The sequence below is a fragment of the Anneissia japonica genome, unplaced genomic scaffold (genome assembly GCF_011630105.1).
Source record: "Anneissia japonica isolate Jap-2015-1 unplaced genomic scaffold, ASM1163010v1 scaffold694_len1028156_cov167, whole genome shotgun sequence".
Classification (NCBI taxonomy): Eukaryota; Metazoa; Echinodermata; class Crinoidea; order Comatulida; family Comatulidae; genus Anneissia; species Anneissia japonica.
Genome location: NW_022727885.1, coordinates 62107 through 84496, shown reverse-complemented (window position 1 = coordinate 84496; position 22390 = coordinate 62107). Strand labels below are relative to the sequence as shown.

The 22390-nt window shown below is 34.4% G+C and overlaps 1 protein-coding gene across 5 annotated transcripts; it reads right to left on the bottom strand.

Moving 5' to 3' along the window:
- Positions 1-159: 159 nt before the first annotated feature.
- Positions 160-22136, bottom strand: LOC117113821 (AKT-interacting protein-like). Of its 5 annotated transcripts, XM_033257260.1 has the most exons (8): positions 22025-22136; positions 17956-18037; positions 7652-7833; positions 7222-7286; positions 6763-6863; positions 5784-5971; positions 3709-3877; positions 160-2907 (listed from the first exon to the last, which is right to left on the bottom strand). In XM_033257260.1, exons 2-8 carry the CDS (start codon positions 17983-17985, stop codon positions 2806-2808), a joined length of 837 nt encoding a protein of 278 aa, XP_033113151.1. In that variant the 5' UTR covers positions 17986-18037; positions 22025-22136; the 3' UTR covers positions 160-2805. The 5 variants fall into 5 exon arrangements, with proteins under 5 accessions (XP_033113151.1, XP_033113153.1, XP_033113150.1 ...); XM_033257262.1 differs by lacking the exons at positions 17956-18037; positions 22025-22136 and adding an exon at positions 11195-11323 and having other exon boundaries at positions 160-2904; positions 3684-3877; XM_033257259.1 differs by lacking the exons at positions 17956-18037; positions 22025-22136 and adding an exon at positions 11195-11323 and having other exon boundaries at positions 160-2904.
- Between the last annotated feature and the right edge of the window lie 254 nt (positions 22137-22390).

Sequence of the window (22390 nt, the reverse complement as noted above, 5' to 3'; positions counted from 1 at the left end):
ATAAAGCTCTGTCCATAATAGTCATGATGTGCCTATATATGGTCATGATGTGATGTCATCATGACAATATTTAAGGCATGTCACATCTTTTTGTCAAATAGAATTTGATAGTCTGGACAGGCCTTTATAAACAAATAAAATATTTAAATGTTCAAAACATTTGATTCTAGTATAATTCTAATTTTTACTCAATGATGCACTAATATAAGAAACCTATTACCCTAATCATGACAAGATAACAGTAGTTCTAATAGTATACTATAGATAGGATAAAGGCACTAATGGATTTCATTGGTAGAGTACAGTACTTTTAAGTGCACAGAATAAGCAAGTATATATTATGGATATTCACATACATGATTTTATATACAGTACAAGGCAGCACAAGAATAAATGTTCATAGTGTAAACAGTAAAATTTTATTATACTTTTGGTCCAAATAGACCAAAGGTATATAATATTGCTCTTTCACAAGGTTTCGAATAAGAAGAGTTTAGGCGAGGTAGAATCTTAAGAACTATGCAATTTTCTTTGACAAAATAACCTGTTGTATGTCCATATATAGTCATAGTGTACCTATATATGGTCATGATATGATGTCATCATGATTATATTAAAGCATGTCTTTATGTTTTTGCCAAATAAAATTTGACAGTGTGAACAGGGTGATGAATACAGAACACTGCCCTCAGCAGTTTATTTTCATTTCTTTGTAACAAGAGACAGAATACAATAAGCAGATACATCTTCAATGAGGCAAGACAACAGATTGTTTTAAGATCTTCTTTTATAGAAAAAAAAAATTGAGTCTCCGAATAAATACTTTGACTTGATTTAAGAACAGATTGAATTTAGTTGAAAGGAACTAGGCCAGCTGTATTCTATTGTGTAAAATCAGACAATAGTTATTATAGTTAAAGTTAGTTATGCCTTGATCTAATATTATTTTTTGTTGTGAATATCATAGATTAAGCTGTACAATATTATAAGGGCACATGTGTGAAAGAAGCCAGCTGCTATTCACCTGGTGATGACTTATCCAGGATGCCCCAAGCAGGGGACAGAAAGGTCATCGCCCCTCCACATCAGGCAAATCTTCCGCTGTCAGGGAGCTCGACACACCTTGTGGAGGAAGGAACATTTCAATGTAGTTTTGAAAGATTGAGATTCTAAAGTCAAATAAATAATTCTTTCATATACCTAAACCGTTAGAGGTTTTTGGGGGCTTAGTCCCCCTGTACATCCTTCAGAAGTCCTGGGTGACCCCTGAACCACACACTTGAAGGCTTTTATCAGAATCCATCACACACTCAGATAAATTTTGACACCCCTGCTCCACGCACTTAGACTTTTATCAGAAACCTCACTTTATCGGACAAATTCTAATCAAAGGATTTATAAAAGATTAAGTGCACTATATTATTCCTCAGTAAATATAAATTGGTAACCTCTTAAGAAATAATAACTAAATGTCTATCAAATAAATAATTTTCACTTCTTCATAAATGTATAAAATAACTGATCATTACAATAAGTTAAATGCAAAATCATTCAAAAGAGATATTTAAAGTAGGCTATTATAATATAGGCCATATGTAATTATTCTAAATAATAGTAACACCATACTGAAAATAATGTGCAGTAATGCTTCTTTTGAGAGGAAAGCGCTCTTCTCTATGAATAGGAGGTGGCCTACAAAAAATCAATCAGAATGAAACTATGCTTAAATCCCGAGTGCAGTACCATTTGAAAGATGGGTGCAATCTACACTACTCAATTAACTAACGATAACATAAGCCAGAACCATTAAAGTATCTTAATAAACAAAACAAGTGGTGCTTAATAACGTCACCTACTTAAGTACTGATGCGAATTTCATGAAATGGAGAACAAAGAATATCAACATAATACTCATAATACACATCGACTGCCAAACTAAAGTAAACTCATTTTGCACGGAATGGAATAATAACTATGGTGCTACCATAATTATTTTTGTAGGCAACCAAATGCAGTTTGTATTTAAATTTAATATGCTGGCATTTCAGGGACAGAATAAGCTAACAAAAACAATGTTTCTTGTTTGTTCCCTATATCCCTTCATTAACTGTGTCTGCACAAATTTTATTATTATTTAACAGATATCTTTGCATTACCCATATATGGACGTGAATGATGTCATCATTATCACAACTATTTATGGGCATGATGATGTCAATCAGCACCCTTCGTTGGCATGATGTCATATTACACCCATATATGGGCATGATATCATATAAGACCTATTTATGGGCATGATATCATTACGCCTATACATGGGCAAATCACTCTGTCCACACATCAAAATTTATGTGACCAATTTATTTGATGTGCCCATATATGTGCAATATGATGTAAAATTACATCCAAATAAGAGCATAGGACATTCGTTTGTCACATAAAATTTTATAGTGTGGTCAGAAATTTGGGTATTTGTTGCATTAAGACTTGAAGTGTGAACAACACTTTAAAGAGGTAAAACACAAAAATGTGAACTTTGTACCCACAACCCATCACTGCTTGATCTAAGCTCATGACAAACTACCTGAACCATATTACTGTACCACTACCATACCGAGGTATGGTATACCTCCACAGTACTACCAACTATTTATTCCACATTACCACTCAAAATTCTTGCAACAGCACACATTATGTGTTGGAAAGACTCCGCATTCTTAAAAATAAAAAATTGCCAGGCTTGTGTAGACTTCTACAAAATTTAATTTCTGCAAAGACGACAAGCACATAAGTATGTGGTGGTTGTCAGTGACAATCTCTGCTGAACACTTGAGTTGTTCCCGGCTTGACCCAGGACAATCCTGAACTCTGAGCGTTTTTCATTCCTTGCTCATCGATCGGAGGCTTCTGAAAACAAACACAACAAGGAAATTTATGTCACATATTAGTTTTAACAACTCAAGAAGTCAACAATTGGTGTTTAGGATCCAATATTTCAATAATCTGTTTATAAACTGTAACGATTTATAAATGATATGCATTTTATATTGAATAAGGAATTTAATTTTTGCCCTTTCAATACATTTATGCATTCAAAATTGCAGCCATTTGATGTAATTGCATGACAATTACAATACAAAATTACAAACTAAAGATTACTATTCACAATGATAAAAGGTATATAAAAAAGCAGAAAAAGAAAAAGATATTAAAAAGAAACTTTAAAATAGCACTATGGCCAATCTCAAACAATTAAAAACAGTGTTAAAGTAATTTTTACCATAATATTTCACAAAAACTTACTCCATTGAAAATGTTTACCTCATTTTCTGTTTACACATTCAACATCTCAACATTCAAAAATGTTTACCCCACATTTATTACACTCAAAAGGTTTTCCCCATTCAAACTAGAAAGTTCAACTTGTTTTGCATTAAAACAAATATTTTTATTCACAACTTGAAATATTCCTCACCTTTACAAAGTTTACCCATTCAAAAACTTACTCTATTTTCAAAAATTTTATCAAATCCAAATTGTTTAGCAATAATAACTCATAATAACTCATCTATATTACCCAAGTTTTAATAAAAATATAATTCGATTTTGATTTGAATTGAGAATTTGCATAAATCTTGCATAGAAAACATCAACAAATGTTGCATTAGTTGGAATGCCCTTACCCAATTAAACTCATGAAAGACCAACCTTTGCCTCACAAATAGCATGTTTCGCTTTTTCGTGTGCATCTTCCGATAGCTGGCTAAAGTGTATTGCATGTGGGTCATCAGTGTCAGGGACGTCGTACATTTTGCTTTTGCACAGCTGCACTGATTCAGATACTTTGCCTTTAAACAATTCTTGATCATTGTCATACCTTTAAAGGAAAATAATACAATAACATTTTTATTTTGATGTGTTGGCATCAGAAAAATATGGGTTTTTAGTCATTAGGTGCAAGCTCGGTGGTCTAATGGTTATGACACCAGGCTAATTATCTTGCTGTCTTGGGTTCGATTCCCACACAAATCAATTGCAGAACTTGTTCAGTAAGTATTTAGGAACGTACTGAGTATTTAGTACGAAAACATGTCAGGCAGAGCAAAAAATCACTCCTATAATACCATTTTTGCTTTCAAATTAAAATTAACAAATTGGCGATGTAATTTGTCAAAAAAAAAAGTCCAAACAAAATAAAAGTAATATTTAGTTCAGTGCCTTTTTGGAAAATGACAACATATTTTATATTTTCGAATGTTCAACTGATTTATCGGTTTTTCCTGATTTTATCTATAAGACCAATGGTGGGTTCAGAAATCTGCTGACAGGGTGGTCCAACAAGTCTAACTGAGGGTCCAAACAAAGGGCCGTCTAATGCCTAGGTCAGGATCCCGGAATAATCTTTCTAATAGGATTCCTGGGAAGAGATTTTATAGTTTAGGTTTGCCAAACATTGTGCTTGAGAAAATAGAAACGTAAGTGTGTATAAATCTAATGTACTGTAATTGGATTTATATAGTGTATTATACCTAAACAGTCTCTAAGCATTCAAGGTGTGTAGTAGTGCTTAGAGTAACTTGCTTCTACCTTAAGGGTCTCTTTGTGTCTGAGCTACCCACTAAACTGGTACCAGCTACTCTTGTCTGTCCACAACAGTGGCTGTATGAACAGTACACGGGAATAACCCCCTACTTGTCTCGGAAGATGTACTGGGTTCTTTAAAGTGTACATAAGCCAAACTATGTACACTGGGCCTACAGTTTATAGTCCTTATCTGACAAGACTTGTTCCACTATCAGAACCATAGGCAAGCGTGCTGTTCGAAACAGCACAGATACTATTGCTTATACTTTGCAGCACCCCTGTCTTAACTGCTCAACCATCCAACTCTCGCAAAGTGTAAAACAATTTGCCTAACAGCTCAGTTGATTGACGATCAGAACTGTAGTAGGCGAGTACTAGGTTCAAATCACAACAGGAACAATATGTATTTTTTTCAATAATATCATATTTTTGTTAAAATTGTCTTCTAACTATAAAACAATAGAATATCATTCAAATCCATGAGACACTTACAGTGCAGCTGCTTCTGGGTTCAAAGGTGATTTTGTGTCTATTTTATAAAATATTCTTCTTGCATATAATAATATTTGCCATATGTGGTTGACGCTACGCTTCCATTTGGGAAACGCCCTCTTCACATCCAGCTCTCCTGTCATTATGTCAATCACTGGGTGGAAGATTGGTGTCTTGAATACCAATCTCTAAAAAACAATCAACAAAGAAAATGTAAAAAAAAACTATGTCAAGACCGATCCAACAAGTAATGTATATTCTATACAATTTGTTGTCAAGATATTTTGCTGCTGAACAGTACACGGGAATAACCCCTTACTTGTCTTGAAAGATGTACTGGGTTCTTTAAAGTGCACATGAGCCAATCTGTGTACACTGGGCCTACAGTTTATAGTCCTTATCAGACAAGACTTGTTCCACTATCAGAACCATAGGCGAGTGTGCTGTTCGAAACAGCACAGAAATTATTGCTGATACTTTGCAGCACCCCTGCCTTAACTCCTCAACCATCCAACTCTCGCAAAGTGTAAAACATTTGCCTAACAGCTCAGTAGGTAGACAATCAGTACTGTAGTAAGCGAGTACTAGGTTCAAATCACAACAGGGACAATATGTTTGTTTTTTTTCAATAGAGTAGTATGTTTTTGTTAAAATTGTCTTCTAACTATAAGACAATAGAATATCATTCAAATCCATGAGACACTTACAGTGCAGCTGCTTCTGGGTTCAAAGGTGATTTTGTGTCTATTTTATAAAATATTCTTCTTGCATATAATAATATTTGCCATATGTGGTTGACGCTACGCTTCCATTTGGGAAACGCCCTCTTCACATCCAGCTCTCCTGTCATTATGTCAATCACTGGGTGGAAGATTGGTGTCTTGAATACCAATCTCTAAAAAACAATCAACAAAGAAAATGTAAAAAAAAACTATGTCAAGACCGATCCAACAAGTAATGTATATTCTATACAATTTGTTGTCAAGATATTTTGCTGCTAATGCTACCTAGAAAACCCACGAAATTTTAGCAATGAACATATTTAAAATGCAAAACACGAGAAAGTACATGGCAAACAAGACGTGGTAGTGACACGTCCTAATCAGGTAAGGTGCACCTGTAATGGGTTGCGCCATCAGCAGATGCGATTCCACAGAGAGTGTAACGCCACAACAATTTTAACGACAATCCCTTCTGACTACCACGGACAATTAGCTGACGGCGTTGTGTTGCGAAGTTGTCACAGAGAGCAGAGCTTGATCGGTAGGCCAACGGTCATCGACACAAAGTGTACCGGACTTTAAGAGTAAAGCCCTATCCAGACTATCAAATTAAATTTGACAAAAACATGTGACATGCCTAGAATATGGTCGTGATGACATCACATCATGACCAAATATAGGCACATCATGACTATACATGGGCATACATACAACAGTTTCTTGTCAAAGAAAATTTCATAGATTGAACAGAGCTATGGAGTATTCAGGGCTCATTATATAATTTCACATCTGTGTTCTGCCCAAATCTAAGGATGGTATTATCTCTGGAATGTCTTTTTAAATTTTCTAAAACCAAATTCAAAAAACTTTCTTAGGTTGATGAAAAGAGAATATGAACATTATATTGATATACAGTATTATAATTATTATTATTATTATTATTCTCCCACAATGCAATACTCACAGGGCATTCTCCATCTGGGTAATTGTCAGGAATGAAAAGGTCGAACTTAAAAACACCTTCTTGATACATTCCTTGCCGCACAAACAGTACACCAAACCAATCTATGAGAGAAGAAAATACTATTAAAGACAGACATACACTGTGCAGTTTGGTAGACTATGATAGAATGTGATTCTGCATAAATTGGTAATTGCAAATATGATACTCTTCAAAAATATTAAATTTATCTTTCCCAGTACTGCCATGCATACATTCTCATTCTCTTTTCACAAACATAAGCTAAAAACACTATAGAGTGCATGTTCCTTTAAATATAAATTTAAATTGTTTATTTATTTAATTATTTGTTTGTGTTGTATTGTAATTAGCAAACACAATTGGTGACCCCCAAACCAGTAAAGGTCACCAGACACATCATATTATACATTTACCCCTTGAAAAACTAGAGGGTTAACTTACGTAAAGGCGATCCGGCTGACGGAATCACATAAACCCCAGGTAACTTGTTCTTCTGAAGTTGATTACTGAAAATATAATTGATAGCATATTAGTGTATTCATCAGCATCTTTGTCATCATCATAATTATTGCCATTTCTCCATCCCTCCTAGGGCTAGGAGGAGCCACAGCCCCCTGTCAGGGAGAGTCTTCCCCCTTCTCCCATCAGCGAAGTTAGGCGACATTTGTCGGGGATAAAAAAATAATATTATACCTCATTCATCTCTCTCCACTCAGAAGTATTTGTACTAGCATATTATACTACTGTAGGAGGATTGGTAAGTTACTGGCTCCAAGCACAAAGGAAAAGAAGATGGCACTCTAAACAATAAGCTCAGAACTCCAGCATGGACTTTACCTTTGATTATGATTATAACATTTATTAAACTTACTATTCTGCTAATAAAGAGTACTCAAGGAAGTATGGTCCGTAGGATCCATTGGCAGCAGTCAGAGATTGTTGTCTTTCCTTCATTCTTGTTGATGTAGAGGAGTAGGCCTCTTCTGCAGGAATCTTGGGCAGTTGTTTCTTGCTCACTGAACGTTTTGATGATACTACCTGGTCTTTGTCTACCTACAAGACACAGCATTTATTGATTGATTATTTATTGATTGATATACTGACTGATTGACTGAATATGGTCACACTGGAAATATCAATTTTTATGTTTATCTATCTACCCATGTGTTCCCCGCTTTTGCATCGCGCGCGGGCGTATTACCCTATAATTCACATATTTTTTTCGTTAGCAACAACTTGGCAACAACATGCATTTATACGCTTCCAACAGAGCAGTTGTGCAATAAAGCGTTTGATTTTAACCCATTAAATATCTTTATAATGAACAGTGTTCCCCTGATTAGATTTTTTCGGACTTTTGATATGTTATTATTTGTATATTTCAAGAACGGATTCCATAAAATATTTATGTTAAAATTACTTCTGTGTTCATTATAATTTTGTCTAAAGATTGATTAGTTCGACTATAAAGCTAAGTCAGCGTAAAACTGAAAAATACTCAGATTTTGGATTGATTAGTTAACCCTCGTTAACCCTAAAATGACTTAGTTTGATATTTATTATAATCCTCAATCATTTATTAATTAATATCTGTTAAAATTAGAATTAGCGAAATTTGGCCAATTTATGGAAATTGAAGTTGAAATATACTATACTTTTAAAGGTCATGTAAATGTTCCATTAAATTCAAAAATTTTTGGTGGAAAATAATATGTTTGATATTTTATGAGAGATAAATGTATCAGCTTCAAAATGGAAACGATTGCGCAGCCATAGTGATTGACTGTATGTAGTGCGCATCGAGAAAAGAAGGTGCTCTCCATTTCGCCATGTTCAATTTTTTGGTAAACTATGCCTGCTGAAAATTTGATGGGACACATGGGACTTCAAATGCATCGCATTTGCATAGCGCTGCGTGCGCGTAGCTTTTTCGAGTGATCTCCTTCTCAATAATACCTCCATGGGTTTACTAGGTAGCTCAGACATGGAGAAACCTTTAGGGGAGAAGCAAGTTACCTTAAGAACTAGTCAACACCTCAAGCAACTTTGAGATCACTTCAGTATAAAGTGCTATTCATTACAAATCCAACTAAATTACAACTGAATTTTCAATTAAAAGAGAGAAACTTACTGTAAATATGGAATTGAATTTCTCATATTATTTAGCTCGTGGCAGACAGTGTACATCTTAAAAATATACTGTCTTTGATACTTAAAAAAATCTCGTCAAACATTTGATTCAAACACTGTAGTAACTACATGTTTCTCTACTGAAGCATAAAGATTATTTCATTTAGACAAATTGATCTCGATCTTGATGAATGTCAAATGTAACTAATTACCTTTAAAAGTTTCAAGGCAATTAATCATTGACAGGAAAACAGAATTTCAGGCAAACAATTATAGTTCAGAGATTATTTGTGACCGGCTCTTGCAAAACCCTTCCTTTGTCGCAATTTCTAATTTCCCACAAATACCCAAAAATCAGAATTTTGAAAATTTTCACATTTTTGCATTTTACTGTATATTAGAGAAGATATTGAAGAACATTTCTATAATATCAAAGACAAGCCAAACCAGATACTGTATTAATAACTAACAATCAATTTTTGCGACGAGTGACTGGTTTGGCTTGTCTTTGCCACATATCAAGCCTGTATAAAAATATCAACTCAATTTGTCTTATTTCATCTAACAGTATATTCTTTCACAAAATCTACTTGACGTTGCTAACATGATTACGATTACTGTATGTTCAACATGCTGATCCCAATAATGCCTCTCCAAACATTGTCACAAATCTGTTCAACATCAATCAATCCATTATTATAACCAACTACTGTAGTACATTTTACTGTTGAAAACAGAAAAATAGCACTTTAGCACTGCAATAAAATCGCAGCATAAAGAAATTAATACTCCTTTTTTTATAGATTGACCTTTTTTAGAAAGATTTTGGCCCAAACTGGGCAAATGTAACAAAAAATTAGACCAGAATGGAAGTTGAGGAGGCCATCGGTGGCCTAAGTGAGAAGCTGATATTAATCAGTCTTAATTATCTATTTATTTCCTCCAATAAAACATCAAGATTACAAAACATAGAGAGGAGTGGGGTCAGACAAAAGAGGAACAAGTTCCATTAAAACGATGATGATATAAAACATCTGACATAAATTTATATAAATTCTATTAATAATTAATGATGATGTGACGATTGATGATGATAATTATGATGATGTTTTCTCCCAAAGCTAGATTTTTTTTGCTAGAATTACAGGCAGTCGACCGGACTTTATAAAATAAAAAATGATCATCCCTTTTATTTTCAGGCGTTCATGAACTTCTGGTGTTTTTATAGTACATTATATCTCTATAGAGATAGAGCATCCTCCCACACCTACTCCTTTGTGGCACTGCATCAAATACTTTTATAGCGGAATAACCTTTCTTCTCGGAAAACATTGTTTTTTATTTTATATACAGATATACAGTTACTATATAACAGTATTGTCTGTTGTAAAATTACGAAAAAGTAATTGCTCAATTAAAGAAAAGACTAGTTAGCACTGAGTGCAGACCGTGCATCCATTCTGGCCTAATTACAAAATAGTAGCCACAGGGAATTTATAAGCAAGACAACCGAGGATCCAATTTTATTTGATTTTATTTATTTAGAAATGAAATTTTTTTTTGTGCTCAACACTATCAGAAAACATAATTTATTCAAAATTTAGGATATAGAGGATTATACTAGTCAAATGTATGGTACTACATTCTATCATCTGATCACACTTCAATGTACAGTACTGTAGAAACAGATTCAGGTGTGCTCAAAAAGGCCACTTGGCCACATCTTAAGTACCATACAGAATTTCTTTAAGTACAGATGATAGTTATTGATTGTTGAGGTATACTGACATTCTAAGGCCACAGTGCATGTTATTATAATATTAATTAGACAAGATAAAAATAGTATGTTACTATAATTGTACATCACACATCACACCTGATAACCTAACTCTAAATAATAAAAGTGGATTTTAAGGATGGGCAAAGTGATTAATAAAGGTGGATGGAAGGCCAAGGAGTTAGCTTTAGACTGGGTGGAAACTTCAAGGCTGGGTGGCCCCGCCCACCTCCACCCATAATAACTACGTCCCTGCAAAATTACTAATAGGAGGCATTTTTTTCAGGCTTGGTATGACCAATGCAAAGATGCAAAGATGCTGTATTTTGTTATCTTCCTTCTATAACAATTTATGTCATGCAATGTACAGGAGGGATAGCGGCAAGGAGAACATTGGTAATTTTTAAAATGCCAAATAGTTAATATCGATAACTACTTGTTTCAATTCTGAAAAAAAACCCACAAATTTCAACATCATTGGCTTGCAAAAATGAATTATCTACTTACAAGTATCTTTGAGAAAAACCAGTCAACTAATTCTTCATCTGAAGAATCCGAGAACATGCTCAACGAGAGATCTGCTGCGGGTCGCTGGTCTGTGTTCATTACAGACCATCAAGTCGACTGCGCATTACAACCTACACGCAGCAAACAAGTCCTGTACTGGCGTATATCAATCTAGCTCATTTGCATAACAAAAGGCACCAAATTTCTTCTCTAATCATACGTACTCCCCAAAATTAATAATCACATTTTCATAATTATTTCATTATTGTATTTCATTTATTTTTCAACACATTTGAAAAAAAAAAGCAGTTGTATGTCACATCGAAATATGGTAAATCTTGAGTATGCAAGAACATAATGGACCGAAGGACTTATTCTAAACACTATTAAGAACACATTATTGATATTGCTAAGAATTACATTATGATGAATGCCTAAGACTAGAGTACTGTTATTCAGTGATAATAATAATAATCGAACAAATGATGAATGCAATGCATCCTGCATTGTGCATCATAGCTAGTATTAATGAAATTCAATGGCCTGTGTTGCTATGGCAATTACAATCAGAGAGGGAGCAATTAAATTTTCTCAAGTAGACGAGCTATGGTATTTTGCAGTAGGACAGGAGTGTACACATTAATGACAAGTGATATAATATGCAATGTTTTCATATATTTATACTGTATGGGAAAGTACAGTATAATACATACTCCAAGTATTGAAAGGCACATCTCGTGTTGGGATTCAGAATTGTTATTAGAATCCCAACACGATGACATGCATGTCAAATACTTGGAGTATGTATTATACTTTCTTGAGATTTAAAATCAGTGAACCTTTCAGTTTTTGTACTGTATGCTTTCTTGAAAAAAGGTTAGAATAAAATAAAAATACAATACTTAGAATTCATTCTCTTTGACAGAAATAGTAAAATAAAATATAGAATGGTAAAACGATTATAAGTGCTAATTAATCACTACTGGAATGATTAGTTCATTATTATGAAATTACAGTATTTTCTAAAACAATTTTTAAAAAGTTAAAAGGGGTGGAGCTGATTTCTACAGGTTCCTAGAATTCAGCAAATAATTTTTTTTTGTTTCATAGGTAAAAAACATCTTGTTTTTCCAAAAACCCATTTGTATTTGTCTGTAGAACAATACCAAATGACCCATTATTGAAGACTTTTAAAAATTTAATTATAAATACTCATTTATCTTGGACCCAACAATTAAACTGATACTTGTATAGGAGTCAAATTATTTTTTTGAAAGAAGTGACAAGAATAGTAAATAAAGTTAATATGATCAGGTATAGTTGTTTGGAATGATGAACATTTGAAAACTTTACAAAGAGTTCATAAATCAGTGAGACGTGGTAATCTATAGAGGGCAGCATTACAGTAAAAACAGAATCACAACAGGCTCAAATCAGAGTTTTCCTATCCAATGAAAGTATATCAAGGAAACTGTACTTTGAGTATTAAACCTGCCACTCAACATTGATTATTTAAAATAAATATCAAATTTGATTTTGGCCTCACCAATGATTATTTTACAAAAAAATTTATTTTTTTTAATGTTGCCCTGTTATTGCACCCAGTACAGTAGGCCTACTATATTACACAATTGAAAGTTCCAGAGAAAAATGTCTATTTCTGCTCTGACCATCACCAACAAGATATTTCTGTATAAAAGTGTTCTAGAATTTATCAAACATAAAGCATTTGTTTACATCGTCACATCATCTTTCAAATACAATTTTTTTGTATTTTATGCTCATCTCCATCAAGATTTTTATATTAAAATATTTTGCTAACTAAGAAAATAAGTTTAATCAACCCCCTCTGGATTTATTTTAAATTTAAAGTGTGTTTCTTGCCTGAAGAATACATTTAATACTACTGTATAATGTTCCTGTTCATAACATTATGAACCTGTTCTAATATCTTGTTCTAAGTTCGTACTAAACTGTAGTTTGTACGAAGTTCAAGAATATATACAAATTTACAATACAACAATAAGGAGCTGATCACTGTCTATTTTAAATCAAATTTGCTCTTCAACCCTAAATATCCATTGCCAGTAATACTACAAACTTGACCTATGACATGCCTCAAGGAAGAAAATAGAAAAACATAGACACACATGATCAAGAAAATGTGAGATCCTCAAAGAACAAACAAAATTAAATATACAGTAACTACAACATTTATATTGTAAAAGTAGCAAACCAGGTTATTATTATCCTTTAATATAGTCTACTCTTAGCCGCAATTATTTACACTTAGTACTCAATTCAATATTCAATGTACGGTACCTACAGAACTAGATATTTGTCAGACATTCAACCTACAATACTGTTGTACATTACCTGCAGTACTGTATATGAGCTTTACCACTGAAAGAATGACAATTTAAAAGGAAAGAATCCTTGTGACAGAAACCAAAGAATTACTATATAATGCAAGCGTGAAAGCTCTTTACAAACAAAGCTTTGATCCATTCAATTACAAAATATTTGAAAGCTTGTTATTTTGATGAATGATAATCGACCAATTGTAAAGTAGTAGGGCTGGTTTGATGAGGACAAAACCATTTTTCACATTTCACTAAACTTTTTTATATCCACAGAAAAAGCTGAATTATGCAGTCACTATTTGATTAATAGAATATCTTGCAGTCAGTCTCTTTCATAGTGTAGAACTTGGGTAGATAGAAAAATGTTAGGCTCCATCCACACTACAAAAAACTGAAACCAGATTAAACTATTTGAGCTTATTTTATTAAAAAACAGGCTCCCGGTGGCAGCATGTGTCTATTGCCTTTTACTGTATTATTATTTTTACTAAATTGTCCGCATGGGGATTCGGTTTGAGAAGTTCGTAATCGTTTACTTCTGCACACAACGTTTTGGTTTCCGACGTTTGGGTAATACTAAATAGTAGAACTTAGGTCTTGGATTTATGTTATTGAAACGCAATACTCCTGTATACTGTATCTCGAAAAGTGCTACCACGATTGAGAGGGCTTCTTTCAAAAGACAGTAAAAGGGATCTTGTGATGCATGTTCGAGACGATCCATCCGGACTGCCACCAGTCTGATGATGTCATTATCCCAAAAATATGGGAATGTCATTATCCCAAAAATATGGGAATATCATTTGCCACATAAAAATGTAAACTGGATCGTCTAGGAAAATGATCTGTTGCATACGCCTCGTCGCGTTGCTGAGGGTGCTACTGTAGGGACAAATATACTCGCCAAAATAGGTGTAAATTCTAGCGTTTATATACTTCTTTGCTATACATTGTAGAACCACACACTTAACGGCTGGTAGTTCGGGGAAAATACACCTAGACGATAACGTACAAATAACAGATGTATGTCTGTTGTGTTAATCTTGCTGGCATTGTACCCGATTGCACAAGTGGGGGGCGCCCTTTGAACATATGCCAACACTTGCAAAAATTGTCCCGCCAATTTATTAGACACGCCATTTACTGTATGAATATATAGAATTTCAAAAAAGTATGTTTGTACGTATACTATAAATATACAGAAGAAAATGGTTGATTCCAATGCGGAAGTGATACTGAAGCACATACACAAGCAGTTCTGTAAACTGAAGAGTTTTACCACAATGGGAAATGCAGTCACACAACAAAAGGATCTGCAATGCATACAAATACTTTTCTATTAATAGTGAGTTTTGACAAACACTTGCTATGAATCTGTCCTTGTACGGATTAACAATTCATACATAATGTAGGGCCAATCAATAATAGAAAATTAATATGGCTGTTTTGTGGTTTTAAACATACTGTCATAGTATATGGGGGCTGGATACCAAAACCAGAAAAGCAATCAAAACAAGACGATTGCCTCCTTTTCTTTCACTCTTTAATGATGAAACCATCACCCTTTTTTTTTATATAAAAAAATCACATACATTAAAAAATATATATAAATACAAAGTATATATTTGAAAAATATCCTGGCAAACAATAAACACAAATAATACCAACAGACTACATCAAGGAAGCATCAAACCCTCACCTGAAGTCTTTTTGAACAATTTTTTTTAAAATTATTAATTTATGTAAATTACAATATTTACTCCTTTTCTACCCATTTTTTCTCTCTTTCTCTTTTATGCAGATTCCACTCCACCTTACTTTCTATGTTTACTGTTCTAATTTATAAAAATTAGAAAATTGACTTTATGTTATATATTTATAATATGTTCATATTCTCCACATTATTTAAAATGGTGGGTTATTTTACTGGAATCCACTCACCATTGCCAAAGTTTATGTATTAATAGCTTCTCTGTACTCCGGGGGCGGATTTGAGGGGGGGGGGGCAGCCCGGCCCCGGCCCCCCCTTTTGGGAGGTAAAAAAAAGAAAAAAAAAAAGAAAAAGAGAGAGAAAAAGAAAAAAATGATAGCCCACAACGCCTCAAATGTTATGTTCGGGCGTCTAGAACACAACATTTTCGCGGGGGCATCCCCCCGGACCCCTGGGACATTGTTGTCTCGGATCGGCCCAAATATCGGGCCCCCCTTTTGGACATCTCTGGATCCGCCCCTGGTACTTACTGTAAGTATACAATACTGCCACATTCCTAAATGCTAATCACTCAGTTTAACATTTCATGACAGTGTGCTGATTTTAGGATGACAAGCCTCAAATACATTTAATATTAAAAATAGAATCAAAGTATTAATAGATGCATTTTTCCTTGTTAAACATTTAAAAAAATACTTTATACAGTATATACCTACTAATACTACATTAACTAGAGTAAATGAATTCTACAATCAGACAACTATTAAAGTAAAACAAATTTTGTTTACAAAATATTTAGCAAAATGATGGTAGCTATACAAAAATAAATAGAAGAATGCAAGATAAAATAATGGAAGAGCCCCCCTCCCCCAAGCCAAGGCCATTACACAAGATTCTATTGTTTGACATGCAAACTGGAATATACAATTAACTTTTAAATCATCATTGTAATATCTTTTTTCATTTTTTAATTTCCACTTAGTAGATTATTGTAATTCATTGCTTGTCAGTTTGCCTGATAGTTTGCCTGATTTTGTTTCTCATCGTTTTACAGAAATTACAAAACTCAGCTGCCAGGATATGTTCACTTATTACTCCACGTAAACAACACATTACTCCCATTCTTAAAGACTTTCATTGGCTTAGCATTAAACAACGGATAGCATTCAAGATTCTTTTGCTTGTTTTTAAATCACTCTTTTTTAAACAACCATCATATTTGCTACATTTTCTTACGCCATACTCTCCAACTTGTGCACTTCGTTCTTCCGATAAAGTTCTTCTTCAAGCCCCTTCAAAAAGGAGAAAGCTAAAAACATATGGACAACACTCTTTTTCTGTTCAGGCACCTTATCTTTGGAATCTACCACCTCTTTCTGTTTGACAATCTTCAAATTTAAACTCATTTAAAACTAATTTGAAAACTTTTTTGTTTACAAAATCGCTTTCATTGGGTTAATTATTCACTGCGCCTTTGATAATGTTTTTTGAATTGGCGCGTTATAAATTTCTGCATATTATTATTATTATTATATTATCATTAGAAATGGCATTTAACAGACCAGGTAGAAACTAATAATATCAACTGATTATTACCATTTGCAGTTTAACATTAGGTGTCCTGTGGCCTACTGTACTAAACAAATGGCAACTTTTTTGTTAAAGAAAATATTCAGAGTTTATTTGGTAGTGTCCCACACATTACTTTTATGTCTGACTTCCCTTTTACAGAACAAAAGTTTCCTTGGGCAAAAGCCCGGGGTATGCAGTGGCAGATCAAAGAATTAAAAATTGAGGGGGCCCACAGAGACACTTTCACAGATAGAGGGTCCACCCACCACAGCCCAAGTATGGTTGGGATTGAGGTAAAAAAAATGTATGATTATGGCACCCCTAAATGGCCAGAAATGGCACTCTGAGACTTGAATACAATTTTTTTTTTCTCCATGTTTTTATCACTGTCCGTTGGTTTAAATTGGGGTGGGGGGCATTAAAATTGGTTGGAGGGCCAAAGTGAATTTTTGATTCAACTCCGAGGGCTGCACCCAAACTTCGATGTTTCAGTGCACTTCCAAAAACCTTCACACACTGTTTTATGGCCACTTCATGCTCAGTTTTACAAAATTTACTTTTTACAGATGATCGGTGCTGGGCTGCAAAAAACAAGGTGCAATCTGTTATCCGTATGAGGTGTACATAATCACGGGGACGTAAAATTAGGATATCATATGTAAAATGCTTTACTGTAATAGGAAATATAAAATATATTATCCTTACTGAGCAGTGGGGCTCATGGGGTGGGGCTTACCCCAATTTCAAGTAGTATGAAGCGGATGAGAGCGTGCCACCTGGGGGCGATGCTGGTAAATCACAGGTTACTCCTAGCATAGTACCTTGCTCAAGTTACATACAAGTGAAATGCACAGGGAAGGATTGAAACCCTAAGCTTGCAGTTGAGAAACCAAGCCATTTCCACTGCACCAAAGCTGTACTAGAAGATTAAAGATAATTCCAGATGCGAAGGACTTGGGACAAGCACCCAACTAGCGGATATTCTAGAGGATCATGAGATGCCTTGTAGAGGGTAAACTTACACACTGAAATTTGCCAATAAAATTGGTGCATGACTTTTGAATTTGTGTTTTAATAAAAATAGTATGCTGTAGGCCTACCGTATGTAAACTCACCTTATCTTTAGCATCTGTCATTATCCCCATACCATCAATAAAAGGATTTCATTAACCAATCACTGTGCCCAGAAAATCAAACCTGAAAAACCACAAAAAACAACTGAATCAACTGGTTGGATGCGGTACAATTTCCACCAACATTTTTTTGCATACTCATGGCTTATGTCTCAATATACAACCAACAGATTACACAGTGGTTAGGTCTGCCTATTATGTGCAAATGATTTTTGGCACAATTTTCATTGAGGTTTTGATGTATCCCCACACAATATTGATGGGTTGTAAAAACAAATGTTTCAACTCCTAGAGCTAAAAATTCACGGAGACGGGATGGGTGCTGGCGAAGTGTGCCCCACCTCCAAAACGTTGAAAAGTATTTATTGTTTTTTATGGATGCACTCTGATCTTTCCAAATGTCTGCAAAGACCTACTACTAAATACTGGGAAGAATTTTTACGCCAACAAAATCGTTGATGGATACAGTAGTCGGCATGTAAGGAAATGAAACGTTGACACAGAAATACTATTAAATTATTTGTACCAAAAGGAAAAACACTAATTAGCAATTTTTGCTTTTTTGAATTCTCGAGAATTTTTAAAAATTCAGGAGACTAGGAGATTGCATAGAAATTTGGGAGACTCTTGATTGTATCTGAAAGTTTGGAACTTAACCAGAATGTGTAAAGTAAGGCTTGCGCAGGGAATATATCCCTGCACAAAAAAAGAATTCCGTCCGCTCATTTTGAAAAATAAATAAGGGACAATTTCCACTCCATTTTTCCTTAAAAATTAGGCATTGTGGTTGGTCTATATTTCAGCGTCATTAAAACACTGCACACCTATTTTCCTTGCAAATATGAGTTGGTTTTTGATTGAGATATCCTCGCGAAAAAAAAAAATTACAGTGTGGGTAACATATCGTCACCGTTTTCATGAAGTGACACAAACTTCAAAAATCATATTTTTTCAATTTTGTTTTTCTTTGATACTTTGATTATGTACATCAAACTTAACCATTTCATTTTTAAGAGTGGAACTACAGTACACTAATTAGTTAATTAGCCGTTGCGCACAAACCAAGAAAAATGGATTTTTCGTTTTCACTTTCAGACACAAACTTTAATTGGGTTATTAAAAGACGCACGTGAGGCGTTGAAATCGTTGTGATCGCTAGGTAAGGCCTAGCTTGGCTAGGGCGAGATGCCAAAAATTAGATTTCTCTAGCTTACCTAGGCATACCGGTACCCTTCTTGCAGTATAACTTGGGATAAGTCTATACACGTGTATCAGATGTGGAATTATTCGTAAAAACATAATGATTAAAGCAGGATAGGCCATGTAGGCCTGTTTTCGCCCTTGACTACAATGATTAACACATAGCTAAAATACAGATTTTGCGTTAACAAACGGGTTCGCGTACAACGCGTACTGTTTTCACGAAGAGACACAAACTTCACTCTACGTGTAAACAACATATGCTGTGTTTATTCTGATCGTTTTCATGAACAGACACAAACTTTTCACGCTAATTAACAGGTTGATTAAAGTTAAGAAAAGAAAAATAAGTTACACATAAATTTGGATTGTTTAATGCTTTATCTTTTAAACATATGTAAAAAATATTCAAAATTCTGTTATCTTGATAGTGAAATTTACGGATTTGTAAAGTAGTCCACTTCAACTGCGTTTTTCTCAAAACGTTTTCGTCGAAATTTAAGTTTGTGTCTCTTTGTGAAAACGGTGACGATATGTAATTCCTAGGCCTCCCTAGGCTAGGCCTATTGAAACGCCTAATCTTAATTATTAGGCTATAGACTATCTATGCCTATCTCAGCCATCTATTTCGAGATAGACACAGCCTGGTATGCGTACAGGAGTATATAAATCGCCGTGGCTAGAGATACGGTACCGTATCGGAACTTCCGATTGCTAAAGGTACGGTAAATCATATTACGTCATGATTAGCCAATAGAAATGACCGACGCGATGTTTGCTTTTTTGCAAATTCGACATCGTGATCATGAGAAACGTGTGGCGCGAACAGCGCTGAAGGTGCGGCCGCGAATAATAATTTAATCGAACAAGGTGGCTAAGCAGTATACCGTTTGTTAAACATGAAACTTAGGCTATATTACTGCAACATTATCAGATATTAACAATTCTTTTTTAAAGTAGTATTTTATTATTATTATTATTATTTATTAAATATTATTATTATTATTATTAGAGTTCATTGCAGTATCAAATGATGTTCTTTCTTTTGACAGAAACAACGGAAATGTTGCAAGTCGATTGGTTTGGAGACACGTTTCTTTTTATCGCTTCCATACGATATATATTTGGATCATGTATAAATGCTTCAATAAAATTTAGATTTATAAAATAAGTAGGCTTATAGTTAATTTAGCAGATTAGTTTGTCATAAGTTTTTTTTTTTTTTTTTGCGCCTCCATTTACATAATACCAAATGTTTCTATTTATAACAATACATACAGTAGGCCAATATAAAATAAATTAAAATATACTGAATGATGTGATAATGAAAATAAAGCAAATATATTATTGTATTCATAAGGCCAACAAAATCACTCATTGCATAGAAATTAACTAAAGAAATTATTAACTACAGTATAATTTGAGGAAAGAAACATTTTCAACAATTATGTTGAGGTGAAGCAGACACATGGTTTGTATTCTGTTTTTCTGTTTATTCTGTATTGTATTTGTTGTATTTACATTCTCGATACATATTTTGATTAGGCATGTTTATAGAATACACAAATAAATGGAAATAGTAAAATGTATAGTTTAAATAAAATTTATAAGCCTACATATGTTAATGGCTGTTTCAGGCTTCTTTTGATATCTGAATAAGCCGGAAATTTACTCACAAGGCCTATGGTATTGTTGCTTGGAAACTAACTATAAAAATCGGAAGGGTGAAGGGTGAAGCAAACATCCTTTGTACGCCGTCTTCAGGAACTTGTTGGGGCACTACTGCAAAGAGTGAGTATGTCAGAAGATAAAATTAGACTGGCTATATGTGCACACACGTCATGGCATTGAATGTATACGCGTGTGTTCACCTCTCGTCTATGGATTCGATTAAAAAAAAAAAAAAATTATTCAACTTCGTTTAAGCTTTAATATTTCATTTACCATGGACAGGGCCCTGCCACCGATCATGAGATGTCCTACTACAGGGGAACCGAAAATGGGGCCGAAATAACATCGCCTTAAGGGAATGTCCGCGAAGTATTTGTTTTCTAGACAGACGCAACCACTGAGGCATTTTGGGCGATCAATTTTTTCCCCTCTTTTAACTTCCAATTAAATAGCCAGGTTTCAACTAGGGTGAGGGCCTAAGATAGGCAGTAACAACAAGGAAAGGTCGGACCTAGGCCTAGAGATGTTCAGGCAGGCCTATCCTACCTAGGCCTAGACATAGCTAGGTATAGGACGGCCTACTACTCTCTAGCTGGGCCCTCCGGCTTCGCTAGGTTTCAGCTAAGGCAGGGGTACTTTATTCTCGCTTGATGTCGCCAAATCTAACAAAACTGCTATCATTTTTAATTGCTAGGGCCTCGGGCTTGTCAACAACACCCACGAACGAACAAAATTTCTTATCTTCGATCGTTGCCAACACTTACTATTCTTGCAGCAGCAGGGCACTGAATGACGTCACGCATGTATCGGCGTTTCTATTTGCTAATCATGACGTAATTATCATTTACCGTACTTTTAGCAATCGGAAGTTCCGATACAGTACCGTATCTCTAGCCACGGTGTATATAAATAGGCCTAGCCTAGACTGCTGGTTCTCTACGCCAGAAACCCCTTAGGCCAAACTCGAGTCTCTGGTACTACTAGGCCTACCTAAGCCTAGGCCTACTTTACTTACTAGCTAATTACCTAAGCCTACCTGCAGAGCCTAACTAGGCAGGCTAGGGCCTAGCCTAGGCCTTGTCTGGCAACCAATTTGTATCGGCACTACAACTACATGAGTATAAAAAAGGTCTAGGCCTATGTACCTCTACCTTAACCATCATTAAATCACTCTTCTTACCTAATCATATAGCACTTCATTCGTTAATATCTATTTTTGAGTCTGTTGTCGGTTTGCTTCTTTTTGCACAGAATGAGAAAGTAAATATAATTGACCTTTGACACGCTGTGTACTTAATATTGTATCTGTGATCCGTCATCAGCAGATAAAATACTTCTAGGCCTATGCGAAAAAATATATAAAAACATTTCTCATTTCATTCATTTGTCTCAAAACATTAACATTTACAATAAAAGAAACAGAACAAAAAAAAAGAACAAAGCAAGAAATGTGTATGTTGTTATATAGGCCTATATATGTATATGAATATATATATATATAATATATTGTATATACATAAATCATCAAAGAAAGGTAAATACAGTG